At 42.0% G+C, this 27,465-nt stretch overlaps 1 protein-coding gene across 2 annotated transcripts in view; it reads left to right on the top strand.

The window, feature by feature from the left end:
* Positions 1–27,465, top strand: part of b4galnt4a (beta-1,4-N-acetyl-galactosaminyl transferase 4a) — a 659,693-nt gene that overhangs the window by 535,004 nt on the left and 97,224 nt on the right. For both annotated transcript variants that reach the window (XM_048607214.1, XM_048607215.1), the window contains exon 10: positions 22,373–22,513. In XM_048607214.1, coding sequence (XP_048463171.1) covers positions 22,373–22,513 — 141 coding nt within the window. The remainder of the gene's footprint in view (positions 1–22,372; positions 22,514–27,465) is intronic.

Below are 27,465 nucleotides of genomic sequence, written 5' to 3'. Positions count from 1 at the left end.
AAAGCTGTGACCAACATGGTTGGGGAAGGGGTGCGGAGTGGTGATCAGGATACAAGGAAGCCCAGCTTGATGGGTTTAGGGAGAAAGGAGCCAGGGGAGCCAAGGTCAAATGTGATTAATGATAAATTAGATAAAAGATTGACAATAAGGTGTAAAGAAGCACTCAGAATGTCTGCAAGTGTTCCATTAATTCAGAGACCAATGCTGAGCTGATGACAGACCTTGAGGGACGTATCCTTGGCTCATGCTGTTGAGGGCGTAAGGCTTCAACAGGAGTGGGCCCATTCCAGCTGACCTGAAAATCACCTGTTTTAGTGAAGAATTAAAATTATCCACATTGCCTCCTCAATCACCTCGGTAATGCAACCACACTACAGCCTGGAAAGCAAGTTCCCACTGCAGCCAACAAGAAAGGTAGGCACCTAGTTTTAAATGCAGTCAGTGGCTCTTTGCTTTTAACTTCCCAATCCAGAATGCCAAGGTGAGTTAGTCATTGGAATGCTCAAAGGAAGATTCGAGTATCAAGTTAGATAAAGGGATGCCATGCGGTATGATAGTCTCCTAAATTTATGCTTGCTTTCTAAATCCTTCTCCACATTTTCTCACTGTATTGAGCTTAGGGTTCACTCTATCTCAAACCTTCCCCAGGATCTGAAATTTATGGCACTTCTACCAGTCTTAACTTGCTTGTACAAGTACCATTTTTGACACAAAAGTCCAAGCTTGGTGTCCGCTAACTAGAGCCTTTGGATTTATTTAATCTTTTTGTCTGCTGTTTTCAGCCTCAACGTTATCTCCATCTACAAGTTTTTGTTCTTTAGATTTAACCAATTTTTTAAAGAAGAGCTTCTTTCACCTGAGGTTTTACTGAGTAAAACACTCTATTAAATGGATTGCAATGCTAGACTGGGTTTACTTGTTTCAGAGTAAAGGACATCCATTTGAAAGGGGCTTTGATAATGTAAATAATTTCTAAACCACCACTGAAAAGAAACTGGTATTTATAAAGGACTCTGAACAAATTTCAGTCCCCTGCAGTAAGAGGACCATCAGTTTATTCATTCATCAGTGGTTCAGCTAATTGCTACAGTGAAGCTTTACGGTCCCGCATACAGAAAAGATAAGTGGCAGTCTAGGATTTGAGAGAAATGTAAATTTGCAAGCCCTTAACTTGAACTCTCTACTAACCTCTGACTGAACTGCCTCAAGGGCTCCTATTCAGAAGTGTTAACCTGAACTAAATTAATAAAAAAAAACTAAATGTTATCACATATCACCTCTCTTCCGGAACGAAATACATATTTTGCACAGTTTAATAATGTGCAGGTGAATTTGATTTGAATGGCCAGTGGGCAATTTCAGACTGAAAGACCAAATGCAAGTCCCATAAATGACTTGTGAATGTTGATATATGTGTGTGGTAGAAGCAAATTAAACCCAGGGGTAAGAACCATTGCACCTATTGAATTATTCACCTTTTCTTCATTCAATTCAATTTTGATTTTTTTTGCTGGAATTTTGCTTGTCTGCTCACAGTGTTAGCTGGCTCATCTGAGTGGATATATGACTCTTCTTTCGCAAGAGTTTATCTGTGTTATATGCTCTTTCCTTAAAGAAGCTTCTGTGAGTGTCTAATCTGTGTAAAACTCTCCTAGAGACGCAATATTATAGGACCATGAAATAAGAGAAACTTAAAGCACAGAACAAGGCCATTCAACTCAGCAAGTCTGAACTACCTCTTTGAGAGAAACATCATGTTTAGCCTTGGCACATCCCTACCCTGTTTGTTTTGTAACGTCTCCACACAACTCACTTTTGAAAATTTTCATGGAACCTGCTTCCATCACTTTTCACATCAGATCCCAACAACTGTCTGAGTTAAAATAATTTCTCCCCCTCTCTGCTCGATAGTTTGCCAGTGTTTTCATTCTCCCATCTTTAGCAATTGGAGAATGGGAATAGTTTATCTCCACTTATTCAATCAAAACCTTTTGATGTGAAATCTCTATTTAGTTACATCTCGGACCTCTCTTGCAAAAAGATCAACCCTAGACTTGCAACCTCTTGGCATAACTGAAACCCACCATCCCCGTAACATCCTAGTAAAAGTCCTCTACACTCTTTCTGAGGACTTCAATCTTTGCTGAACTCTGGCACCTACTTCTCAGGTTATTCTCCCAGCTTTCACATTATAGTCCACATTTTTCGCAACTCTATAAGAATCGACCTATTGCAGAGAATTTCTTCAATAGTATTGCGGGAGTGTTGTCAGGGCTTTCACAGTATCCAGTGCCTCCAGCCAATTATTGATATTACAGGGAATGAATTGAAGACTGACATCCATGATGGGCACTTACAAAGGAGATTGAGTTGAATCGTTTACTCTGCATTTCTGACTGAAGATTGATGCAATCTTTAGCCTTACCTTTGGTCTGATATTCTGGGCTCCTGTATCATTGAGGACAGTGATATTTGTGGAGTTTCTTCTTCCAGTGAGTTGTTTAATTGTCCATCGCAGTGACTGAGATGGGTCAAGAAGATTGTTGGCTAGACGATATAATGGTCTAAGCAGTTGTAACGTTCAGAGCTAATGTGATCTCCAGCTTCAGGCAGATTGTAAGAGTGAATTGCATTGTTCACCAAAGTGGAGAGATGACAATGAAAGATCAAGAGCAGAAGGGGAAGTTGGATGGATTGCTTCGTACTGGCTGAAAGAAGGAAGTGGTTGGCATAAGAAGAAAAACCACATTTCTAGAAAGTGGATTTAACAATAGGTGAGTTGTGGTGGTTTCATTTCAGGCAAGAGTATTGGTTGAAGTGAACTACAAATGCATATTGGCATGGCAATCAACGGTAGAGGACATGCATCCTAAGACATGTTGTCTACACATGTATTTTGCAGCGTGCTTCACTAGCTGGTGGTAGTGATTCCTGCCTGATGTCTCTTCCTTCCTCAGTTGAGGAATAATGGGCCAGGGTTTTGCAGAGTCCATCTGACTTGGGAGGCCTTAAATTAAAAGAAACGGTGCGTGGATCACAAATGCAGAAGTCCTGCCATCATTTTTGACAAATAACGTTTTGGCTGCCAAGGCATGAGCCACCTAAGGTGTAATCCAAAACTTAGCAGGGTCATTTGAAATAAGTTCTGAGTTCTAACAGCCCCCATTCTGACAATTTCAAGGGCCCTAATGCACTGTGTGGAAGTCACGAATTGAAGGAGGAGATATAAATGCTCTTGAAGGTCAGAAGAAGTCAGAATCAGTTCAGTTGACTTGATGGCTGGCACGTGGTTCAGAATAGTGCCAATGGTATGGGTTGGAGTCCTATTCTGGCTGAGGTAGACTTACGTTTGTCTCCTTGCCCTGCCCCTGAATAACAAAGGCAGTGGCCAACCACCACTGACAAAATCATCAGACAATGAGCCAAGGACCTGCTGTCAGGCATAGGGCGCATGAAAGAATGACCCGCTTATCGCATTTATCATTCATTTTATCGTCCTTTTATGCTTGGTGCTTCTATATTTTGTATGTTAAGGAGAAGTCTATATCCCCATTTCTTGTAAGCATTCTAAAACCAAGATTCTTTCTGCCGAATCAAGTCTCTTTTGTAATATGTAATTCAGTTAGTACAAGGGAATTAATTCTGAGTTAAGCAAATATCATCCAACCTACAGAAATTCTAAATCATTCAGATGACTTGCACCTAGATCTGTGATCTTTGAAATCTGTGTGGCCAAAGTCATGCCATGAGGCTAGTTGAAACTTTTAAGAAATGCAGAATACCTCTTGCTGCCTGTATTTATAGCACGATTAAGGTTGGTTTGTGTTACATTTATTTCATACTTAGTAATAACACATTATTGAAACAAATATTCCCTCCCTCCAATGAGCAGTGCCTTGAAGAGTTAGTTAATAACTAGATTTTATCAGTGGAGAATCTTATTAAGTTAACATCTTTATGACTGTAGCTAGTGCCATCAGTCTTGAATTGTCCATATTTGAAGCAATGCAGTGCTATTGTATTCAAGCACTATAATATTCAGATGTTTATTGCTAGGTCATATGTGCTTGATAACCCTGCTGCGCTGGTTTTTATTTGTCATGCATGTTATTGCAAGGGGTCAGATATGTTGAGCTGTAGTTTGGATTTCATTTAAATAGGAAGCATGTGGGCATGATTAATTTTGGGCCAACCGTAGCATGAGTTGAGGTAGTTGCCTGTGGATCTGGATTTCATAGAATCATTGAATCCCTACAGTGTGGAAACAGGCCATTCAGCCCATTGAGTCCACACCGACCCTAGATGCAGATACAGCGCAACATTTAAAAGACATTTGGAGAGGTACATGAATAAGTAAGCTTTAGAGTGATATGGGCCAAACGCAGGCAAATGGGACTGTTTTAGTTTGGGAAACTTGGTCGGCATGGACAAGTTGGACCGAAGGGTCTGTTTCCATTCTGTATGAATCTATAAATCCATGACTGTAAAAGACTGCAATTGTTAGAGTGAGATGAAAAAAAACATACTGCAGGAATGCATTTATTGACAGACAGGTTGTCTGGTTGTGACTTAGAAGAAAAATGCCATCAGTTCCTAGAGTTTCTGTACCAAGGGCTGTTATTATAGTTGAACTCACTTTGAATGTTTGGCGGAGTAAAGCTCCAAAGCACATCTCTAAGTGGGGGAAGGCTGGGGGGGAGCAGGGTGGGGGGTGGTAGGGGAAGCGGAGTTCACCTCTTGATTGATAGTTTGAAAAGATTTTGGAAGGATTAGCTTCATTGGTTTGGCTATTGGTTGGATGTTTGCTTGTTTTAGAACTTGAGAGGCTTAATGCCTTAAATAAGGTTGTTTTATTCTGTATCAACTGTGCACCTCTGTTAAATGGTTAGTTTCTTTTCATCTCATGCCCATAGTGGGTACCAGGTGAGTGACGATGGAGAAGGCATGGGTCATATAAAGTGGCAATGGAGGTGGTATAAGTGGTATGAGATGATACGGACATGGCAGGGAGGTTTGAAGTTGTCGGGGGGAAATAGGGGATGGGTCGGGGAGCTGGAATGTGAAGGCTAAAGGGCCTGACATCCTTTCTAAAACTGGACCAGGGTTTCAGACAACCGAGGCAGGCCTTCTAACCAGATCCCCTCAGCAGTTACTCAGCCACCTGCGTGGCAGCCTCTCAATGTGACAGGCTCAACCTGATCATGTCCCAGTCCGCTGCAAGCAAAAACTGTCCATGCAGGGGCTTTCTCCACGGACCTGAATCTGGAGGGAGCCAGGAGATTTCTGTTCATGGGTCTCCTGTTTCCGTAGTGAAAATCTGCCCATGAGAGCTCACATGAGGTCCTCTACTGCCAACCCACTTGAGATTAGTGAAGTCAGTCTGGGTACTGAACCTAGAATCATGCTGATCTGTCTGGCTTGGTTCTGTATCGGAAATACATTACTCACTGAGCCACTGCGAGAGCCGCCTTTTCCAAAAAAATGCAAGCTATATTGTTGATGCTTGAGTCCTTGCTGAGAGAACTCGCTGCTAAGTAAGAAATAATGATTCATCCACTTATTGTTAACTTATGAATCCTGACAGTCTATCATGTCACCCTTTTCTAATATTGTAGACTTTAATGAATATTATAGATCTAATACTTAAACACAGCAGTTGGTGGTGTTATTATTAATCGGTTTGCCTTGGAGTTCTCAGATTGGCGCTCGATAGACAAGATATTTGTAATTAACAATCCTCTTCTTGTGTCAGATTCCATTATTGCTAATGGCTGGGAAAGCGCATGCAGAAATGCAGTGGTCAAGATATTGATCCCAGAGTGCGCCTGTGACTAATAACTTTGGAGACACGTTTAAGTACAAACACTTGCCGCCTACTGGCAAATATCTGAGAGCATATACCAAATGGACTGAGGACCCTTAAGATTTGCAAGCCTAGTCTGCATGTTAGCCCTCAGTGGCTATCAACTGATATGAAAGGTGGCTCTCATTTATTACTCTTTTGTGATTAGATTCTATTCTTGCTCTGCAATTTATGAATTTTCATGCCTTGGGTAGCCTGGGAGTAATATTGGAGAGTTATGCAAGAACTGCTTGTTTAATCAATGGTGCATCACAGCTGTTGCCATGGTGATGAGTGGAAACAATTAACCTTCTGATTTGGGGAAAAAAAACGGCCATTACTCAAAATCTAATATCAAAACAGAAATGAATGAAGATATAGTCAATGACTGGAATAGGAATACAAATGAATGCTACAGGCTGGACTTGTCTTTCAAATGGTAATTAACTTTAATAAATTTCTGCCCAGTTAGCTTTGGGTAAGTTGATCACTGTGTTTCACCTTCAGTAAACTCGGAAATTTTTGGCATGATTCTTACGGTCATCAATCCTCCAGAATTGGAGTCTGCTCAAATTAAAGATTGGACAATGATATCAGAAACCTAAGAAGAAAGTCTTAGTGAACCAAAACCAAACAGAGTTTTCCTTAACATTGAAACCTTCTTGATTAGCGATCAAAGTATTAGAGATGGGTAAAATGCTATTTGATTGGGCAGAGCTGTTGAAGATGGAAGGTCCTGCTGGAATACGCCCAATTGGAAAGGATGATTCAAGACTGACACCGATAGATTTCTGAATATTAATGAGATCACGGGGCTAATGTGGGAAAATAACGATGAGACAGTTCAGGTTTAATTGAATGATGGAGCAAGCTCGGTGAGTCAGAATGACTTCTTTCTTGTCCTATTTTCTATGTTCCTCTTGGTTCTTTTCTCCTTGGTCTGAGCGAACTGCCATGTTGAGTCATTCTTACAGCTCCAACATGGTGAGTTCAAATTATTGACGAAACGTTAGTGGAATGGGGTTATATTGTGACTAGAGAGGCATTAACACCACCCCATACCTTCCACCAATATTGAACCATCGTGTTGTATTTTGTGGCATTTTTCCCCTCATTTTTACACTCACCAAGAGAATTGACTCCAGTGTTATGGAAAGTTTAGCTTACCTAGGTAGCGAGATTAGCATTAAATGCAAACGGGGTCTTGTGCAGATGGAAAGTGAATCATTCATTGCATTCTCAGAAGAGCACCCTTACTGTCTCATTCATTACATCATCCATGTTCATAACCTGACTGAGCTTGATTGCCAATTAGGCCCTAAGTCATGGTAGTTCTATGCCATAGAGCCATACACCACAGAGACCACGTTAATGCTGATTCAGGCTCATTTCAAGTCCCATCCTGTCAGGTAAGGGAGAGTTGGTTTTCACTCCATAAATTTGGATTGGATTCAAATCAGAACAAAGTGATTAAAGCAAAATTCCCAACATCATTAGAACTCCAGCCCCCACAAATTGCAATTTCGGCTGAATTTAGAAACTGTATTGTGAGTGGCAGAGCTAGCCCTGCTGGTTGGAGTCATACCTGGCACCAAGGAAAACGATTGTGCTTCGTGGAGGTCAGTCATCACAGCCACAAGACTTTACTGCAAGAATTCCTCAGGCTATCTTTGTCTTAGGCTCAACCATCTTCAGCAGCTTCATCAGTGACCCTTCCACCATCATAAGGCGAAGTTACATTCATACCAGACATGGGGTAGGCATTGACTACCTTCAGCAAGTGATAATCTAACCAGCACCCCTTGATATACAATAACATTACTATCACTGAATCCCCACTATTAACACCTTGGAGGTTACCATTGACCAGAAGCCAAATTTGATGAGACAAATAAGTACGGTGGCTACAAGAGCAGATCAAAGGCTGGGTGTGCTGTAATGGGTAACTCACCTCCTGACTGCCCAGTGCTTCTTCACCATCTGCAAGGGACATGTCTGAAGGAATACGCTCCACTTGCCTGGAGGAGAGCAGTTCCAACAACACTCAAGAAGTTCTACACTATCCAAGATAATTCAGCCATTTGATTAGAATGCCATCTAAACATCTTCAACCTTCTACAAATATGTTAAGAGCAAGGGAGTAACTAGAGAGCGGGTAGGGCCTCTTAAGGATCAAGGAGTTTGTCTTTGTGTTGAACCCCAGGTGATGGGAGAGATACTAAAAGAATATTTCGCGTCAGCTTTTACTTTGGAGAAAGAAATGGAATCTAGAGAGTATAGAGAAATAAACTTTGATGTCTTAAAAACATTACAGAAGAGGATGTTCGGGAGACCTTAGTGAATATAAAGGCGGATAAATCTCCGGGACCTGATCAAATCTATCCCAGAATGTTGTGGGAAGTAAGGGAGAAAATTACAAGACACTTTGCAGAAATATTTGCATCATTTCTAACTAGTGGTCAGGTGCCTGATGACCTGGGAGGTGGCTAATGTTGTGCCTTTGTTTAAGAAAGGTTGTCAGGAGAAACCAGGGAACTATAGGCTTGTGAGCCTGACTTCAGTAGTGGATAAATTGTTGGAGATGATTATAAAAGGTAGGATTTATGGATGTTTAGAGAGGCAAAAATTGATTAGAGATAGTCAGCATGGTTTTGTGTGAGGAAAATCGTGTCTCACAAGCTTGACTGAGTTTTTTGAGGAAGTTACCAAAAAGTTTGATGATGGCAGAGCAGTAGATGTTGTTTATTTGGATTTTAGTAAAACCTTTGGCAAGGTTCTGCATGGTAGACTAATTAATAAAGTTAGGTCACATGGGATTCAGGGTGAGCTTGCCAATTGGATACATAATTTTCTTAATGGCAGGAGACAGAGTAATGGAGGAGGGCTGCTTTTTGGACAGGAGGCCTGTGACCAGCGGAGTTCCACAGGGATTGGTTGTGGGCCCTGTTTTGTTTGTCATTTATATAAATGATTTGGATGAGAATATAGAAGGCACAGTTAGTAAGTTTGCAGATGACACCAAAATCAGTGGCATGGTAGACAGTGAGAAAGGCTTTCTAAGATTATAAAGGGATCTTGATCAAATGGGTCAATGGGCTGAAAAATAGCAGATGGAGTTCAATCTGGATAAATGTGAGGTATTGCATTTTGGTACAACAAGCAAGGGTAGGACTTATATAATTAATGTGGGGCCTTGGGCAGTGTTGTAGAATAGAGGGACCTAGGGGTGCGAGTACATAATTCTTTGAAGTTTGCGTCACATATAGACAGGACGGTTAAAAAGACATTGGACACGCTTGCATTCGTTGTTCAGTCTTTCGAGTATAGGAGTTGGGAAGTCATGTTGAGATTGTACAGGACATTGGTGAGGTCTCTTCTGGAATGCTGTGTCTCGTCGCCCAGTTATAGGAAGGATAGTGATAAAGCTGGAGAGGGTTCAGAAAAGATTTACCAGGATGTTGCTCGGTATGGAAGGTTTAAGTTAGAAAGAAAGGCTGGATAGGCTGGGACTTCCTTCACTGGAGCATAGAACGTTGAGGGGTGACCTAATGGAAGTTTATTAAATAATCAGAGATACAGATAGAGTTAATGGTAGTTGTCTTTTCCCTAGAACGGGGGATTTCAAGATGAGGGAGCACATTTTTAAGGTGAGAGGAGTGAGATTTAAAAAAGACGTAAGAGGCACATATTTTACACAGAGGGTGGTACACGTGTGGAATGAACTTCCTGAGGAAATGGTCAATGTAGTTACAATTGTAGCGCTTAAAAGACATTTGGATAGAAACATGAATACAGGTATAATGTGTGTTTCGTTCTCACGAATTGGCTGAAACGCGATTGATGAATAGTGGACACTGTTTGGATAATGCAAACTTTCTGCTGTACAGGAATAGCAATTTTCTATAGCAATTCCCTATAACGTGATTTTCTATGGTAATTTTCCATAATGCAAGGTCACACAAGAACACAACTATTGCGTTATAGGAGAACTACCTGTAGGAAACATTTGGAGGGATATGGGGCAGGAGCAGGCAGGTGGGACTAGTTTAATTTGGGATTATGTGTGGCATGGACTGGTTAAACTGAAGGGTCCACTTCTGTGCTGTATGACTCAATGACACTATCTACCCCTCTACCAATGATGCACAATGGCAGCAATGTGTATCATCTACAAGATGCACTATAATAATTCACCAACAGACCTTTGAAAATACCTTCAATCCTGCAACCTTTACAATCTTGGAAGGACAAGGGCAGAAGATACATGGAAAAACCACCATTTGTGAATTCTCTTCCAAGCCACTCACCACCTTGGCTTGGAAATATATCACCATTCCTTCATTGTTGCTGGATCAAAATCTTGGAATTCACTCGCTAATGATACTGAGAGTGCCTACACCACATGGATTTAGCAGCGTAAACAGGCAGCTCACCACCACATTCTCAAAGGCAATTTGGGGTGGGCAATAAACTGACTCAGCTAGCAGCTGTCACATTTTGTGAATGAATAATGAACAAAATGCAGTTTATTACTGGGAGCTTACCAGTGTTATTAAAAAATATTGAACTCCAAGCTGAACAGAAGTCAAAATTGGTGAAATTTACACAGAGTTTGTAATGACTTATTCTTAGTTAAGTGTTGATGTCAGTTACCAGTGTAATAGTCTTCAAACTGAGTTATTGAGACTTCCACACAACTGTGAAATGACAGCATTCTTCTTGTTAGGGAATGCACATATTCTGCCAAGTGGGACGCTTGTCTCTGTACAGAAACATGGAGATGACAGGATCATAATGTAGGAATTTCCTAATACTGCTGGAGTCTAACAAGCTAAATCTATTTCAGCATTGCCTTCACTGACTTTCTGACACTTGCAGTGACAGCTTTACCTTTCCAAATCGCCCTGCTTTGGGAGATTAGTTTTAAAGTTGGCTGGAGTTCAGCAAACCAATGTGGTTTACTATTGGATTTGCAGCACAAGGTCAATTCAGTTCCAGAGTTCCAGTCTAATATATTCCTCATTGTACCCACCCGACAAGGAGGATGGTCATGAGTTAATCATTGAACAAGTATTACGTGTTGATCTGAACTATGGTTAGATGGACAATGTATAACTGGAATAATTTTGAATTATATGCCTGAATTTCACCCACTGTAAGAACAGGTACCTTACTTTATTGAATAACAGTCCAACCAGTTGGAGATGCAGAGTTTCAGTTGTCGCTACTTTTCTCTCTGCAACCTATCAGTATTGGCATCAAGACCTTGACACCGAACATACAGATTTTAGTGAATGTATCCTAGCCATTATAAGCAATTCCATATCGACTGTCTGACAGAATCACCTTTCACTGTGGTGAAAACACTTGCACAAGACAGCTTGTGACGTCATCTACCTGTTTTGATATGCTAGACATCCAAACCCAATATTTGTATCAGGTTTACTTTGCACCTGTTGCTTACTCCACGTAAGGTTCTTGGACAAAAGACATAGCCATTGTAGATTTGTTCTTCATTGGATCTTGCAAACACATTCAGAAAATTGTTCAGCCTAGCTGGAAATGTTTCTGAAATGAAATGAGTGAAAGCAGCCTTTCTCATCCTATTCTTAACCAGAGGGTAGTGTTACTAATTTTTGCCATCATTGCTAACTTTATTGACTGACCTCTTTGGAAAGCGTAACGTGATCTACATCCTGTCCTTTGGATTCTCCTGCCCACCAAACCCCTAATCATAACCTTTTAATTTCACTTGGCACAATAGCACAATGTAAATTACTGGACATAGCGACTCGAATTTACAATGGGCGTTATAACTGAAATAGTAATTACCACGTGCTTGAGTTTAATGGTTATTTTTAATGTTATTTGTTCTGCATGCTGCTGCCATCTGGTGGGAAATTCAATAATATCGTTTAGATGACTGACCTTCAATTAAGCTTCATTAAAAGAAGTCAATAAATTGTCATAGGAAAGGGTTCCATATGAATAATGATATATCACCCATCAAAGTGGTGGATCTCCATATGCTTCCCAGTCACTGATTAATTCTTTAGTGAAATATTGCCTTGTAGTTATTGCATTTACACTAATCTAAAAATTCTCAGGTCATGCTTGAAAAATTTGCCAATTTGCACGTAGCAGAATGTTTTGGGTTTTGGTAGTTGAGTGTAAATAGTGGCCAGACCATCAGGAGGACTCTCCTCTTTGTCACATAATACCATGGGACTTCTTTAATATTCACCCAAGGGGATAGATACGTCTTCAGTTTAGCATTCCATCCAACCACCTGGCAGAAAGCACTGGAACAGTCCTTCAGTGTTGCATGTGTTCTAGACTCAAGTGTGGGACTTAAAGCTACAATCGCCTAATGCAGAGGCAAACATGCTGTGCATTTAAATTTGTAATTTTGGGTTATTTATTCAATAACTAAATAATCTAACATTGTTATTCCGTTAACAGGTAAACCAATTGTTTCTGAATTAGAGTGCAAAGAGTTTCAGTTTGCTCAGCTGTGAGAAGCTAACCTGAAACAATACAAATTTCAAACATCACCTTCCTATGAGGATGGTGTCCTCAGTTAGTGTCAATCACTGAAGTGGGGGAGTTGGAGAGAAATATTGCTGATTTCCTCCTCCCTACAAATATCTTATGATGAAGACAGTCTGAGAAAGAGGATGAAGATAGTGATGACTACAAACAAGTTGTACTGATCTCAAGGAGTTTTTATTGTTCTGATGTTTGTTTTAATCAGAGTCCTTGAATTATACAATCCTCAATAATGCTTGTACTTCTTAAATACATGGGGCTGATTAGTTATGATATTATTTTGATTCTCTAAGCATTGTAGGTCAACACAAGGTTTAGGTATAAACATTTGTCTGCTTTAGATTTGGCAATGACGCCATACAGATAAAACACTTAAAGTAAGCTATTTTTATAAGTATTAGCAGGACTTATCAATGTAGTCTCCAGTGAGGAGTCAATGCTGTTGAGTAAATCAATGAAACGGGTAGCCTAAACGAAACACGATTTAAAGCATTTTGATCTGGACTCTACTCAGTCAGGATGTTATTGCAAGCCCTTAACAAAACCTAATGTGTTTCTCAGATAATAAGAATATGTGTGAGAGAAAGAAGAAAAAGTTCTGTTAAAGTTACATGGAAAATCTCCTCATTTTTATGATCTATAGTTAAATATTCTGATAAATGATGCAAGTGTGGTTGATGAGGCTGATAAAATAGATGAGTGGAAACTGTCCAATCTGTAAAAGAGTGTCTGATGATGCCTCCATCTTCTCTGGCAAGCATTTGGGTGACTTTAATGAGTTTGCTGTGGACTTAAAGATGGGACAAAGGTGGAAATATATTCCATCTACATTTCAAAGACCTGGCAACCAGATTTAACTTTTCTACAATGATATGTAGTAAGCTTAAAATTCATAGAGAACTGGGTAGTGACTGAAATTGGGATACCAGCTGAGCTACTGATTGGTTAAAGAGGGGAATTGGCCAATGTTTGAGTTCAGAGATATCTGTGAAAAACATGAACGTTATGTTCATGTCTACTGTTGCTGAAAGCGCTTTGTTAGCAATGGATTCTGTGGAAGAAATTATGTGAGATCAGTAGAGACTGTGTAACACTCAGTTGATGAACCAGACTGCAAGTTGCCCATCGCCCTGGCATGGTAGATGTATGCAAATGATTCACTCCACAATGTTAGCACAAATGGCCCTTTAATTGGTCAAACAGCAAAGCCCAAAGTAGCCTTCTGTACTGTGTGATACTTGTCTTGCTTTCAAATTTGTATCAATCTTTCTGTAAATTTGAATCATGTGCAACTGGACACCGTTCCATCGAGGCTGAAGACTCGGAGAAAAGCTTAAAAGCACTGAGGCATCATGTAAGGCCATTTGGTGGAGACTTCAATTCAATAGATGTAGCATGTTATAAAAGACAGTGTCTGAAATAATGGCAAGATCCTCGTCAGGCTAAAAGCTGTGATGGTAAGACAATAATTACCAAACGTGGCATTCAAGCCATTCAGAATCATGCCTTATAATCGGAATAAATCGCAAATTCTTTGTAATCTGAGCAGCTGATAGAAGTAAGCGCAACACCTTTCACCTCAAATGCTGGTATGTTTTATGATGAAGACTCTAAGAAAAAAAAATTGTAAATCAAGGACTGGATAGAGATCATATGAGTGATTAATACACACATATTAGAGCTAGCATATCCACACAACATCATGCGTCTTCATGTGTAATGTATTCCAGAAGGAAGTGATATCTTATGATCCATGTAGAAATGCCTACAGCTAGTTGAAATAAGTATGACTGGTCAGTCAGATGGCATCTCTCATGTCAATTCTCTGCCCCATCTTACCCCACGCTACTCCTGGAACAACTTGCCGCTCAGTGAATCGCTGCTGAAATACCAGCATCCCTTATACCCATGCCATCTTTAAAATGCTGCAGTGCACCCAGTCGTGCCCTGGCGTTCCGAAACTGCCCAGTTAGTCACGGACAGAATTGCAACGTGACACATCGTGATTCTCTGACAGGGATCTGGAGATTCTGGTTGAGGGTGTGGTCCAAATGAGAGGAGGAGTTCTGTTTCTGGACGACTGGCAGAGGGTGAGGGTTAGAGTTTGGAGGAGTGGCCAACAATGCTGCAACAATGTCCATAACCTTCTCTGTTCTGCATGGTATGTGATATTTCACACTGTCTCTATCTCCGCTGCTGCATACACCTTGCACCAAGAGTCAGGCCCCACTCCTCTCATTGTTACCAGAGACCTCTTCCATCAGCCACTCTTCCCCACTCAACCTCCCATACCTGTAGCTCTGAGTGCTCTCAGAGTCACCTGCCCCGTCCTTCACTTCACATCACCACCTTGTCTCATATGCAGCAGTGCTAATCAACACGCCACCCACCGTCATCTTACTCCCTCCATCACCACTGCACCCGTCTTCCTCACTGCACACCAGGGTTGAGAGAGAGAGCCCGTACGATTGTGAGTTTGGAGACTGTTATGGACTAGACCAAACATCCTTCAAATATATCAACGAGACAGCCTAGGCCCTAACTTTTTCCTATTTAAAGGCAAATGTAAGATAGCATGTTCCAGATGTAATTTGATTGGTTACATTAGTCAGCTTTAAGCAAAACACACTGTATTCTTACTCGACAGTGAAAATACAAACAAAAGACAGCAGAATTGGAATACCTCAACTCTATTGGAAAACTTAACAGAATAGCAGATTATTTAAATACTAAAGAAGCAACTGTTCCAATATACTAACATCCCGCAAACACACTCTTGGCAAAGACAAATTCAGTAAAACAGATTACCTCAATGCATTTCTGGCAGCTGGAAGAGAACCCAAGCTTTTAGCTGTAACAGAGAGAAAGACGTAGCAGCTTTGCCAACCAACTTCAAAACCTCAACAACTGGTGAAAGGCAAACTAAAACCCTGGTTCTGTGGGAGCCTGAGTCCACCCATTCATGCTGCTTCTATTGTTTCAACTTTAAAAAGAAACCCAAGGCCTCACAAGCCATTTACTATGTTGGCTCTGAACAGACTGCTCTGTCTCAACCACTCTTCATTAAAAAAAAGGACAAAATACACCTCCTAATGCCATAGTATCATCACAAGAGGTGATGGAGCGGGTGTGACATCAGCGTCCTCATTGCAGGGTCTGCGGAATCATGGCCCTCACAGGAGATGACTGGAACTGTTCTTGTGGGGATGAAGAAACACCCATTTCATATCTAATGAATGAGTGTTACTCTACATGGCGCTTCCACTGCTCCTTAACCCTAATGTCACTCAAGTATCACACACCAGCTCTAACCACTGGCTGCCACATTTTGTCTCGCAGGTTCCACGAGTATAACCATCACATCTGTGAAGAAATGGCAGGCTATGGAAGAACTGCCCTCCTGGCCCTTGGAGGACAAGAGTACTGAGGCTTTGGGATCTCCTGCAGCCCTCAGCAGCTCAGATCCTGACACTTTGGGGGAATTGTTGTGGTAGAGAGTGTGGTTACACAGCCAGTGAGCACCTCACTTTGACAGCCCCACAGCTGGTCAATGCAGAAACAGCCCAGACTGCTGGTATTCACAGGATGGCCACAGACCAGGCATTGGGCATCAGATGGCCCTGTGGTCTCAGCTCTGAGTGTGTTCAGGCAACTGCCCAAGAAGGTGCATCAATGGCAGACAGGGATGTAGAATGCAAAGGCCCTTCCTTGCCCAGACGTATCAACGCAACAACTCAAATGACTGTTGGTCTGCTCCATTGGCAAGTTGGCGACTGGCATTAGGAGTCAGGGCCAGCACCCCCAGGAGCTGCTGGACAGGCCCAACACCTGTGCTCCATTGGAATGTCAACAGGCAAACCCTTAAGCCTAGACCAGGCACCACCACCTCACGACGAGAGAGGGCGGTGCCAGAAGGCACCCACTCAGAGGAGGAATCACACACCGGCCCCCTTGGCAGGTTCCACTCAGGGCACTCCACCCTGCTTGCCCACCTCTAACCCTTGGAAATCGAAAACGAGAAAGGTCAACGTGCTTCTGACAAGAAGACTCTAGGCATGTCTGGCCCGTGTAGACACAAGCCACCCCGGATCATTCCTCCAAACCTCCAGGAACAATGGCTTCTGCATCAGAGAAGGCTCAGTCCACCCCAGCTGCTGAAGTAAGAGTGCACTTAGACATAGTATAAGGAAGAGAGAGAAGAAAACCCTTTGAGGGCAGTTTAGTGGCATAAGTGAAGAAGGCTTTCTCTATTAATCACACAATTTATATTAACATTGCTGGTTTTAATTTCATTGATCTGCTTGAGTCTCTGTCTCCCAGCACTCAGTTACATTTTTACCCCATCCCGCAGCAGTTCACAGCCACACGAGGGGCTTTGCGGATTTAGTTTTGAACTGAGAGCAGATTACATCAGCAGCAAACAGTGCATCTACACAACATCGAGTGCTGCTAACGTCTTTGACCTCCCTGTTTGGTCCCCTCTGTGTGTTGAAGTGCAGTGGCCAAAGAGTTGTCCAGGGGTGGCTGTGCCAGGGGTGGTGCCAGCTACAGAGAGGGTCAATGCTGTCAGAATGCCAGGGAATAGGCAGCTTGGGTGCTGGAACATTCAGGGATTGCCCGTGACCCTCTGTTTGAGCCCTCTAAAAGCCCAATGAAAGGTGTGTGCTGCAGCCCCTCCTTCCCTCACAGGTCGAGTCACTCACCCCACCCGCTCTGAGAGTTGTGGCAGTCATTTTCCTCCCCCATTGCACACTTTCAGTTTCCAGCACAATGGAAGGCCACAGCAAGCGATCATCTTCCAGCAGCTCCAGCTGACCGTGAGGGTGAGCCGCCCCCAGTATCTACATTCCCCTTCCTAGTAGCCCACACCCATCAACCCATAGGGTTCACACATCCCCCAAGTCCCCACCCAACATTGACCTCCAGCAGCCCAGCCTTCCCAACCAGACCCTGCCATACGAGGTGACCATGTGTGGGCTGGTCATTCACATAGCCAACCACACCCCCTGCATCTTGAAGCCAAGGTGCTCTTGACCATTGATTGCACCCCTCTGTCTCTGCTTTACAGTTTCAGCTGTCTTTGCTGTGTAAGCTGTTGGCAAATGGAGGAGTTGTGAGATTGACAGTGCACACTGCCATACAACAAGATGCACATCCTGTAGACTGAGGACAGTAGCAAGGTTAGTTGCCTGGTTGTGTGACTGCACTAATTGACACACCAAGGCAAGGCAGGAATTTTGCGAGCAATCAGGTATGTGTTCAGTGAGCAATCGCTGAGAGACTAAGCAAGCATGCCTGAGATGCAGCCAAGTCCAGCCAGTGAGCTTGAGGGCCTGCCCTTGTGTTCAAGGTGTACCTGCTCCAACCCTTTCAATGTAGGTTGCTGGTGGTCCCTGCAAAACAACGGTGTGCTTCCAGATCTCACAGCCAGTGAATAGCAGGAGTACCAGTATGGGCTGGCAAATGATGCATGCCAGTGTTCATGGTCAATGGGTACATGCAGCTAGTGCCCGTGGATTGTGCCTGGGGCTGCAGTTTGGTCAGAGGCAACATGGAGGTCATTTGGAGCAAACAGTGAGTTTGATCCACCAGGTACAAGTTCTGGTTTCCTTAATTGATTGGCATGGTGCCCAGTGGTTAGCGCTGCTTCCTCACAGTGCCAGGGACCCAGGTTCAATTTCACCCTCGGGTGACTGTCTGTGTGGGTTTCCTCCGGGTGCTCCGGTTTCCTCCCACAGTCCAAAGATATGCAGGTAGGTGGATTGGGCCATGCTAAATTGCCCCATTGTGTCCAAGGATATGCATGCTAGGTAGGTTAGCCATGGGAAACGTAGGATTACAGGGATAAGTGGGGGTTGGGTCTGGGTGCGATGCTCTTTGGAGGGTCACGGTGGACTCAATGGGCTGAATGGCCCACTTCCACACTGTAGGGATTCTATGATTATCAATGAAATGAGTTCTCCCACAGTCAACCTTGTTTGGTATAATGCAATGGTGAATACTGATAAGCTGACTTGTGGCTAATAAGGTGTTTAACAAACATGAATTCCCTGCCCTATTGAGAAGCTCACCATGCTGCTTGTCAAAACCATAAAAGGCAGAGTGAGATGATCTCCCATAATATTGGGCCTCGCCAATTTTGCAACACATCTCACTGTTGCCCACATTACGCAGGCCCCTATAAGATTCTACCCAAATTTTCTAATATCATTTGAGTAGGTGCAAGGCATCCACTGTCAGGTTGTTTTTGCAAAAAGAAATGCATGCATAAAGAAATTGCTGCAAGTCCTAGAGGAAGGACATCTCACAAAATAATATTTTGTACTTAATATGGAGCTCTTTGTTTCAATTTATTTTGATAATTGGTTTTATGTATTATTGTCTTGAATTAAAGATAGACAGGAAATCTGATAATTGTACGTTAATATCATTTTATTATATGCAAGTGATGAACATTCACTGAAGATGTCTTAGTGCTTGTATAGACATGAACAGACTGGAACTGTAGTTGTTTGGTTATGCAATGCATGCTTGTGATTGTCTCTTAAATAAAATGCTTACAGAAGAATATAAAGATTGGCACCAGTTGTCCCCTTCATCATCTGATTTTTTGAAATATGTCACTATGCCTCTGTTTTGTGAATGTTGTTTTAAATTTACATTCCAGTTATATTAAGCTGAGTATCTTACACTAATGGTAAAACCAGCTGCCCAGCCAACTGAGCTAACTGACCCCCCCATCAATATTCGTTGCTAATGGGTCTTATTAATTGGACTGTAATAATTGTGCATTGTCAGTGCTTTTTACTGCTTTGAGCATATATGGTATATCTTTTCAAATTTTGACTACAGGATGATGGTTTTACTGTTATTTTATCACTAAATTTATACTCATGGAAACAAGAATTTTATTCTTTGTTTTGAATACTTATATTGTTTTCAATCATGTTATATGTAAAAATGTACAATTTAAACCATGCATTGTATTGTGTTTTATTTGTATCAACACTTTATATCATTACACTCAATTGAATAATGGTTCTATCACTGATAAATCAGGAAATTCAAGTAAAAGACTTTTGGAGGTATGAGAGAGGATACTCTCGAGTTGTTTCTGCTTCTGAAATGAGTTAGACTTTGTCCCAAATGGGAAATATATTCTCTCACATTGCTTCTCTCTAGCTGCAGCTCAGGCAACAGCTAGGCTGACATTTCAATGCAGCTATAAATGCGACTCCAGCAAAAAAGTAATATTTCCCTGCCTCAGTGGTGTTGAAAGATTAAATTTCAAGTGCCATCCATCATTGCATCTGTTAATAATCCTGTGGGCTGTAAAAGCCCTGATAGATTTTTTTTTTTCGCTGTTGCTCCCCATTTTTTTGCTATCGTTAAAGGCCAGTCAAAATCTATCCGTGGTATACTAGATAATAATGCAAGGCATGATGTGTTGCACAGCCATAAAGACACCAACACTCAGGCTCCATTCTATACAGGGGTGGCTAATCTCAGTCTGTAGCTGACCATATACCTAGTCCGTGTGCTGTAAAATCAAGGTAAGTAATCTTAACCACTGAAACCAATGGGTTTGGATCAGGTGGGAAGTTAATATTTTCAAAACTGCAAATGAAGAATTGCCACTTGGATCAGCCCATCTCCATTTATAGTTGACCAGTTGGCCGTCATATGATGCATTGATCAGTATAAGAAAATGTTTTGTGTTTCTTCGCTTCAGCACGATAACTAATATTTAATTAATATTGGCCAGACTTTCCTTGCTTTATTTGGGAGGTCAAGCAGGTAAGAGGAGGTGAGAAGTGTGGGATCAGTAGGGTGTATTCTTTCATAGCATTGTTTATGAGCCTGAAGTAGCAAGAGTCTTTTTCTCAGGCTCAAACTAGCTAACCTGTAAACGACCTCAACTCATCTCCCCCGATAATGTGTCGAACTCCCCAGTTCCTCAATCTCTGGCTTTTCAGGATCACCAACTACCTCAAACTGACCATCTCAATGCCACCTTACACCAATGTACCCCCCCCAGACCATGCTTTACCACAGGCAGTCAGCACGTCTGCAGCATGTTTACCACCCTCCGTGAAGCACTCGCATTCCTTGAACATGTTCTACTCTCCACTGAATGTCCGTCGTTGTCTAGACATTGATATGATTCGAAACGTACATCTGTAAACCAGACTTTGTTGGGTGAGTGAGTTTAAAAAAAAAATCTCCTTCCGATCCAAAACCAGCTCCTCCCGATCTCCAACCAACAGCCAATCGCCACAATGAATGTCTGTTGTCTTAAGGGGTGATTCAGTGGTTAGCCTCACAGCGCCAGGGACCCGGGTTCGATTCCACCCTCGGGTGACTGTCTGTGTGGAGTTTGCACATTCTCCCTGTGTCTGTGTGGGTTTCCTCCGGGTGCTCCGGTTTCCTCCCACAGTCCAAAGATGTGCAGGTTAGGTGGATTGGCCATGCTAAACTGCCCATAGTGTCCAGGGATGTGCAGGCTACCTGGATTAGCCATAGGAAATACAGGGATATGGTGGGTCTGGGTGGGATGCACTTCGGACGGTTGGTGTACTTCCGACTTTCATAAAATGGCCTACTTCCATACTGTAGGCATTCTATGATTTCTTGGCCAAAGTAAAAATCCCTCACCTAATAACCATTCAGAGACTCTCAATTTTGCTTTGAATGGTCATAGGATCTAATATGATGGGGTGCCGATCTGCTGTAGTATAGTGTGTGAACAAATCATGATGCTGTTGGCTCATTGCACAAGGTAACAAAGAACTGCAGATGCCTGTGCAACTGCACTTCTCCATCATTGTCAGCTGAAAGGAAGAGCAAAGGAATTAAGCACTAATCAGAACTTAATGTGAAGTTTAAAAAGAGACCCTTAACTTTTTTTGTATGGACAACAGGTACTCAAAAGGAGAGATTTATACTTAACCATACTCCTTATACACTCACAACTACATGGCCAAATTCAGCCCTAACTCCCTTCACACATTTGCTGATGACAACACCGTAGTGGGTCAGATCTCAAACAACAATGAGACAGAATACAGGAAGGAGATAGTTTAGTGGCATGGGATCATTCTCTCCCTCAATGTCCCCAAAACAAAGGAGCTGGTCATCAACTTTAGGAAGCAGAGCGAAGGACATGCCCCTGTTTGTATCGATGGTGCTGAGGTGGACATGGTCGCAAGCTTTAAGTTCCTAGCAGTAAATATCAGCAACAATCTGTTCTGTTCCATCCATGTTGACGCTACAGTCAAGAAACCACACCAACGCCTCTACTTCCTCAGAAGACTAAGTAAATTCAGCATGTCCACAATGACCCTTACCAATTTTTATAGGTGCACCATAGAAAGCATACTATCCAGATGCATGACAGCTCAGTATGGCAACTGCTCTGCCCAAAACTGCAATAATGTACAGAGAATTGTGAACACAGCCCAGTCCATCACGAAAACCAGCCTTCCTTCCCTTGACTCCATCATCCCTCTGCCTTAGGAAAGCAGCCAATGTAATCAAAGACCCCTTCCACCCCAGTTATACTCTCTCCCAGCCTCTTCTCTTGGGCAGAAAATACAAAAGTTTGAAAACACATACCAACAGATTCAAGAACAGCCTCTTCCCTTCTGTTATCAGACTTAGGAACAGACCTGTCATATTTTAGAGTTAATCTTTCTCTGCACCTTTTTTGTAGATATTACACCAAATTCTGCATTCTGTTCCATTACCCTGATGTACTTACATAAGCTATGATTTGTCTGGCTTGCATGCAATTCAATACTTTTCACTGTTTCTTGGTACATGTGACAATAATAAATCAAATCAAATCAAATGTCTACAGCGCACATAATTGAGTATGCCTGAATATTTGTGTGTTAATTGCAGATAACTTGTGTTTTCCATGTCCTTAATACTATATTGTGTTTCCAGTTCTGAGTACTGAGGTTCATTTTTTAATCATAGACGAATCATCACTGAAGATGAACAGTGTTGATCATATCCCACAAACCCGTGCAAGTCATGCTGGAGGTAACAAGATGGCACGCCGAGAGTTGCATGCTGCAGATATGCTTAAACCAGATCCCAGGGATATCTTCTTTCTGAGTGAGTTTTACATTTTCAATGTCGTATTCCACCATTCAATATTCACGGTTTACACCTTTTTGAAACCGCCTTTCTGGTAGATTTTTGATGACTAGTTGTCATTTTTATAATTTCTGTCTGTTTTACTAGCACTTAAAATTACTCAGATGATTACTCCTTACCACAGTAATCCAGATTACTTCGAAACAGTGAGTGGATTTTCAACAAGCAGCCGGAGGTGAAATGGTATAAAGGAAGAGCTGACAGTAAATGGGCTAGTCACAGGACAAGGCTGATGGGAGCGACTTCTTGCAGCAGTTATCTTGGAGATGTTGTTGGTCAGGTGGTCATTAGTTTATGTGCTGTCATGGAAGGCAAGTTTGTTTTTTAAATTCGTTCAAGGGATATGAGCTGGACTGGCAAGGCCAGCATTTATTGCCCATCCCCTAATTATCCTGGAGAAGGTGTTGCTGTGCTGCCTGCTTGTACCACTGCATATGCAGTGTACGTTCAAGAGCCCACAAATATATTAGCTGGGTCATGAATGCTTTGTACTGGAGAACGTCCCAGTACGTCAAACCAAAATGGATGTGGCTGGACAAGTCTGGGAGTCTGTAGGTTTTGCTTTGACGACTGGATTTCCTCAGGTCCAGGGCATCAAATGACTGGATCCATTTGGTGATCAAGGTCCCAATGGACTGGTCAGGTCTGTTTGCGAATTGCTTTAACATGTAGCCACCACAAGAGGATCCTGTAGAGCCTCCAGGGAGATGCCATGATGCTGGTATCCTCTTGCCATCACTCTTAACACCTCCACACCTTCTCAGTGGATGGCTGTTGGGTGACAAAAGGTACACCCTGAGCCTCCAGCTCCAGGCAAACTTCCATTCTTCACCAGTGTCCTTCAATCTACTGCTGCCTCTCAAATCCTGTGTTCTAATCTTGAGACTATCTAAAACTCTGCAGACCTTGTCCAAACCTTGTTCGCTTGAGTTGTGTATCAAGTCCATTCCGTGCTTTTAGTGTGCCTTCTGAAAAAAAGAGAGAAAAAACTGATAAGGTGGCATCAGTAGCCAGTATACAAAACAAAGGTTACTGCCTGCATTCTGATATTCCTGCACACTCAATGATCTATGCTGACTTCTGTTTAAGCAATGCTTCAGTTTTACTTTTTTCATTCAGAAACCAGAATGACCTTTGCCTCTCCTTATTTCCCTAATCAGCTCCAACCTCACAACCCTCCAAGATATTTGAACGTCTCTAACCCTGACTTCTGGAAAAATCCCTGATTTTATTCGCGTGGTCTTACCTTAAGCTGCTTAGGCCCTTATGACTAGAATTCCCTACTCAAGACTCCCTGCAACAATCCTCATCCTCACTTTCTTCTGTCAGCATTTTCTTAAATTTAGTTCTTTGGTCATCTACAGTAATATCTACTGAAGTCGTTTGGTGTCATACCTAGCTTTGTAATGTTCCTGTGATGTGCACTGAAGATGCAATGTAAATAGAAGTTGTTGATGATGTCGTATTTGTCATGTTTTAAATGCGTGTGCCATTAGCTTGAGGAGCTTAGCAAGGCAAAGTGAGTCAGTGTTCAGAGATTTTGTAAAGTTGCATATTTATTGCTTTCCACTGTAGAAGGTTTAACAATTTAGCTTTTCTCACTGTGAAACCCTCATACTGTTCATTTCTATATTGTGTGTAACAGGGTTAATTGTTCGTTTGAAGTTGTGTATCATCTCCGTTCTGTGCTTTTAGTGTGCCTTCTGAAAAAAGAGAGAAGAAAATGATAAGGTGGCATCAGTAGCCAGTATACAAAACCAAGGTTACTGCCTGCATCATTCAGGAATACTATTGTTTAGCTAGATATTTCACCGCAGAAAGCACTCTCCAGATCATGGCGGATAAGGTCCCCGAATGAGTATGACCAGTGACAGGAAACATAAGGATATATCTAGTGCAAATAAACAAAAAAGGTCACGTTAAGCTCATGTGAGCAAAGTCGTCATTGTTCAATTTTCCCAGGACTAAGGAAGGCAAAGATACAGTTGTTACAGACTTAGCAGACCAGAGGGCTAGTCCCTCATTAGGGAGAGGTGACTAATGGTGGTTTATCATGAGGGTCAACACACCTCAGGTGAGAGGGGAGGTTGGGAAGGAGAGTCCTTCACGGTATCTCAGGAATAGGACCTATGCTGTTGGCATCACTCTGCATTGCAAACCTGCCATCCAGTCAACTGAGCTAAACCGACCAACTCAGTCCTGCAACTGAAAGAGAAAGTTTTGCAAACAATCCTATACACACACACACACTCCATGTTCGGTAGTCTTTGTTTAAAACATTTTGGATTGCCTTGTTGTTAAGAAATTAATTCTCACATTGAAAGTCATTTTGAGTGCAGGAGATCACATCTTAAAAATTATACCATTGTTGTTTGTGGATAAATGCTTATGTCCGCAGCCTGCTGCCCTTTGAACCCACCAAAATCACAAAAAACTTTACACCTCTTAATTGTCAAAAAGCCAGCATGTTTCCTAATGAGATATGGCAGAGAGAGAGATGAACTGCTTGAAATGTTATAGTAAATGACTGTTGCCAAGACAAGTCTACTTTTGTGTTGTGCATAATAGCACCAAGCACAGCCATAAATGGCTCTAATAAGAGCTACTGAGTCCTCTGGTGCTATAAATACTTCATGAATAATATATAATCAGAAATATTATGTTTGTAGAAATATATTAAAAGATCGAGACAGAATTCATAAAATCTACATAATGCAGAAGTCTCCACTTTGAACAAGTGTGCTTTACTTAAAAATGCACTAACTGCTCAGTTCACTGAATGTCACACACCCCTGTCTGTGGTATTGTCTGATGTATTCTGTACCATCCCAACAACACACTCTTATATATTGTACATGCTTACTACAACACTCTCTGACATATTCGAATCACTACAACATTCTCTGATATAACTCACACTGCTTAATCTAATACTGAAAGACCCTTCCCCTTCTTTATAACCCTCTCAGACATACTCTCAGTACTTTTTTCCCTCTTCTGATCACCTAGGTCTGTAGATACACAAAACCAAGACCAGAAACAGAACAGTCAATACATGGGCACCATTGTCTTTCAAATTGAGGATTTACAGCTTAAAAAGGGCCATAAAAAATGTCTCTGATTTACCTCATAGCTTTGCTTGACTGCTTCTCCAAAATCACTTCACTTTCTGTTATCAGCACACATTTAACTGTTGACATCATTTTTAAGGAAGCACGTGGTTCTAAACTCTTTGTTTCAATCCTGAAAGTGCCCCAACAGTTTAATATTCCTCTCGATTTCTTCACATTCAATAAAAATAAATCTGTTTTGCAACAGCAGTGACTGCCCTTGACATCAAGGTAACATTTGGTTGAGTGTGACAATCAGAAGCCCAAGCAAATTTAAAGTCTGTGGTAGCAGCAAGTCATACTGGCTAAAGGAAGATGGTTGTCGTTCTTGGAGATAATCAACTCAGTTCCAGGACATCTCTGCAGGAGTTCCTTAGAGTAGTGTCTGAGGCCCAACATCTTCAACTGCTTCATTAATGACCATCCCTCTATTACACAATCAGAAGTCACACGCTAACTGATGATTACTTAATATTCAGGATCATTTGCGACTCCTCGGGTACTGAAGCAGACCAAACTCATTTTCAACCAAACCTGGACACACAATCAAATGTTGGCTGACAAGTAGTAAGTAGCATCCATGCCATACAAGTGCCAGGCAATGACCATCTCTAACAGGAGAAAATCTAAGCACCTCCTGTTGACATTCAATGGTGTTACCTTAGCTGAGTTGCTTACCATTGACCTTCTGGGTATTCTCATTAATCAGAAACTGAACGGGACTAGTCATAGTGCTATGGACCCGGGTTTGATTCCAGCCTCGGGTGGCTGTCTGTGTGGAGCTTGCACATTTTCCCCGTGTCTGTGTGGGTTTCCTCCAGGTGCTCCAGTTTCCACCTAGAGTCCAAAGATGTGCAGGTTATATGGATTGGCTATGCTAAATTGCCCATAGTGTCTAGCGACATGCAGGCTAGGTGGATTATCCATGGGAAATGCAGCGTTACAGGGATAGGGTGAGCCCGGGTGGGATGCTCTTCGGAGAGTCAGTGTGGATTCGATGGTCTGAATGGCCTGCTTCCACATTGTAGGGATTCTATGATTTCTATTATATAACTACTGTGGCTTTAAGAGCTGAAGCTAGGAATAAAATGAGGACTGTCTCACCTCCTGACTCCCCAAAGCCTGTCCATAGCCTACAAGGCACAAGTCAGAAGTGTGATGGAATGATCCCCACTTGCTTGGGACAAGGTCTAACAACAAATTCAACGTCATCCAAGATGAAAGCGTTGGCTTGATCAGCACCCCCAATTCACCACCTTACATTTGCTCTTCATCCCCTACTGGATGCTCAGTGGCAGCAACATGCACATGATGCAGTGCAGCAACTGGTCAAGGTTCTTGGATAATACCTTCCAACCTCACTATCTCTTATACCTTGAAGGACAGGGGCAACAGACACATCGGAACATTGCCACTTGTAAGTTTCCCTCTTACTCACACTGACTGTTCTGACTCGGAATGATATCTCAGTTCCTTCGTACCCAGTCGATCAAAAACCTGAAATTACCCTCTCAAACAACACAATGGTTATACCTATAACACAGGTACTACAGCAGCTCAAAGGCAGCCAGTGGCATCTTAAGCACGATTAAGGATGTGGCACTAAATGCTGGCATTACCACCGATGCCAGTATTTCAACAATGAATAAAAAAGGACTCTGCATTTCTCATTGTCATACACCTGAATGTATCTTGTACCCCTTGCTGCAGTTTTCTCTAATATGCCTTACACTGCTCACTTAACTGTCTAATGTACTGATTAGTACATTACTACTGTAATGCTCTCTAATATCCTACAAT

The sequence above is a fragment of the Rhincodon typus genome, chromosome 17 (genome assembly GCF_021869965.1).
Source record: "Rhincodon typus isolate 14 chromosome 17, sRhiTyp1.1, whole genome shotgun sequence".
In the NCBI taxonomy this organism is placed as follows: Eukaryota; Metazoa; Chordata; class Chondrichthyes; order Orectolobiformes; family Rhincodontidae; genus Rhincodon; species Rhincodon typus.
The sequence above is the reverse complement of the archived record's forward strand: the minus strand, read 5'-3'. Positions and strand labels throughout refer to the sequence as shown.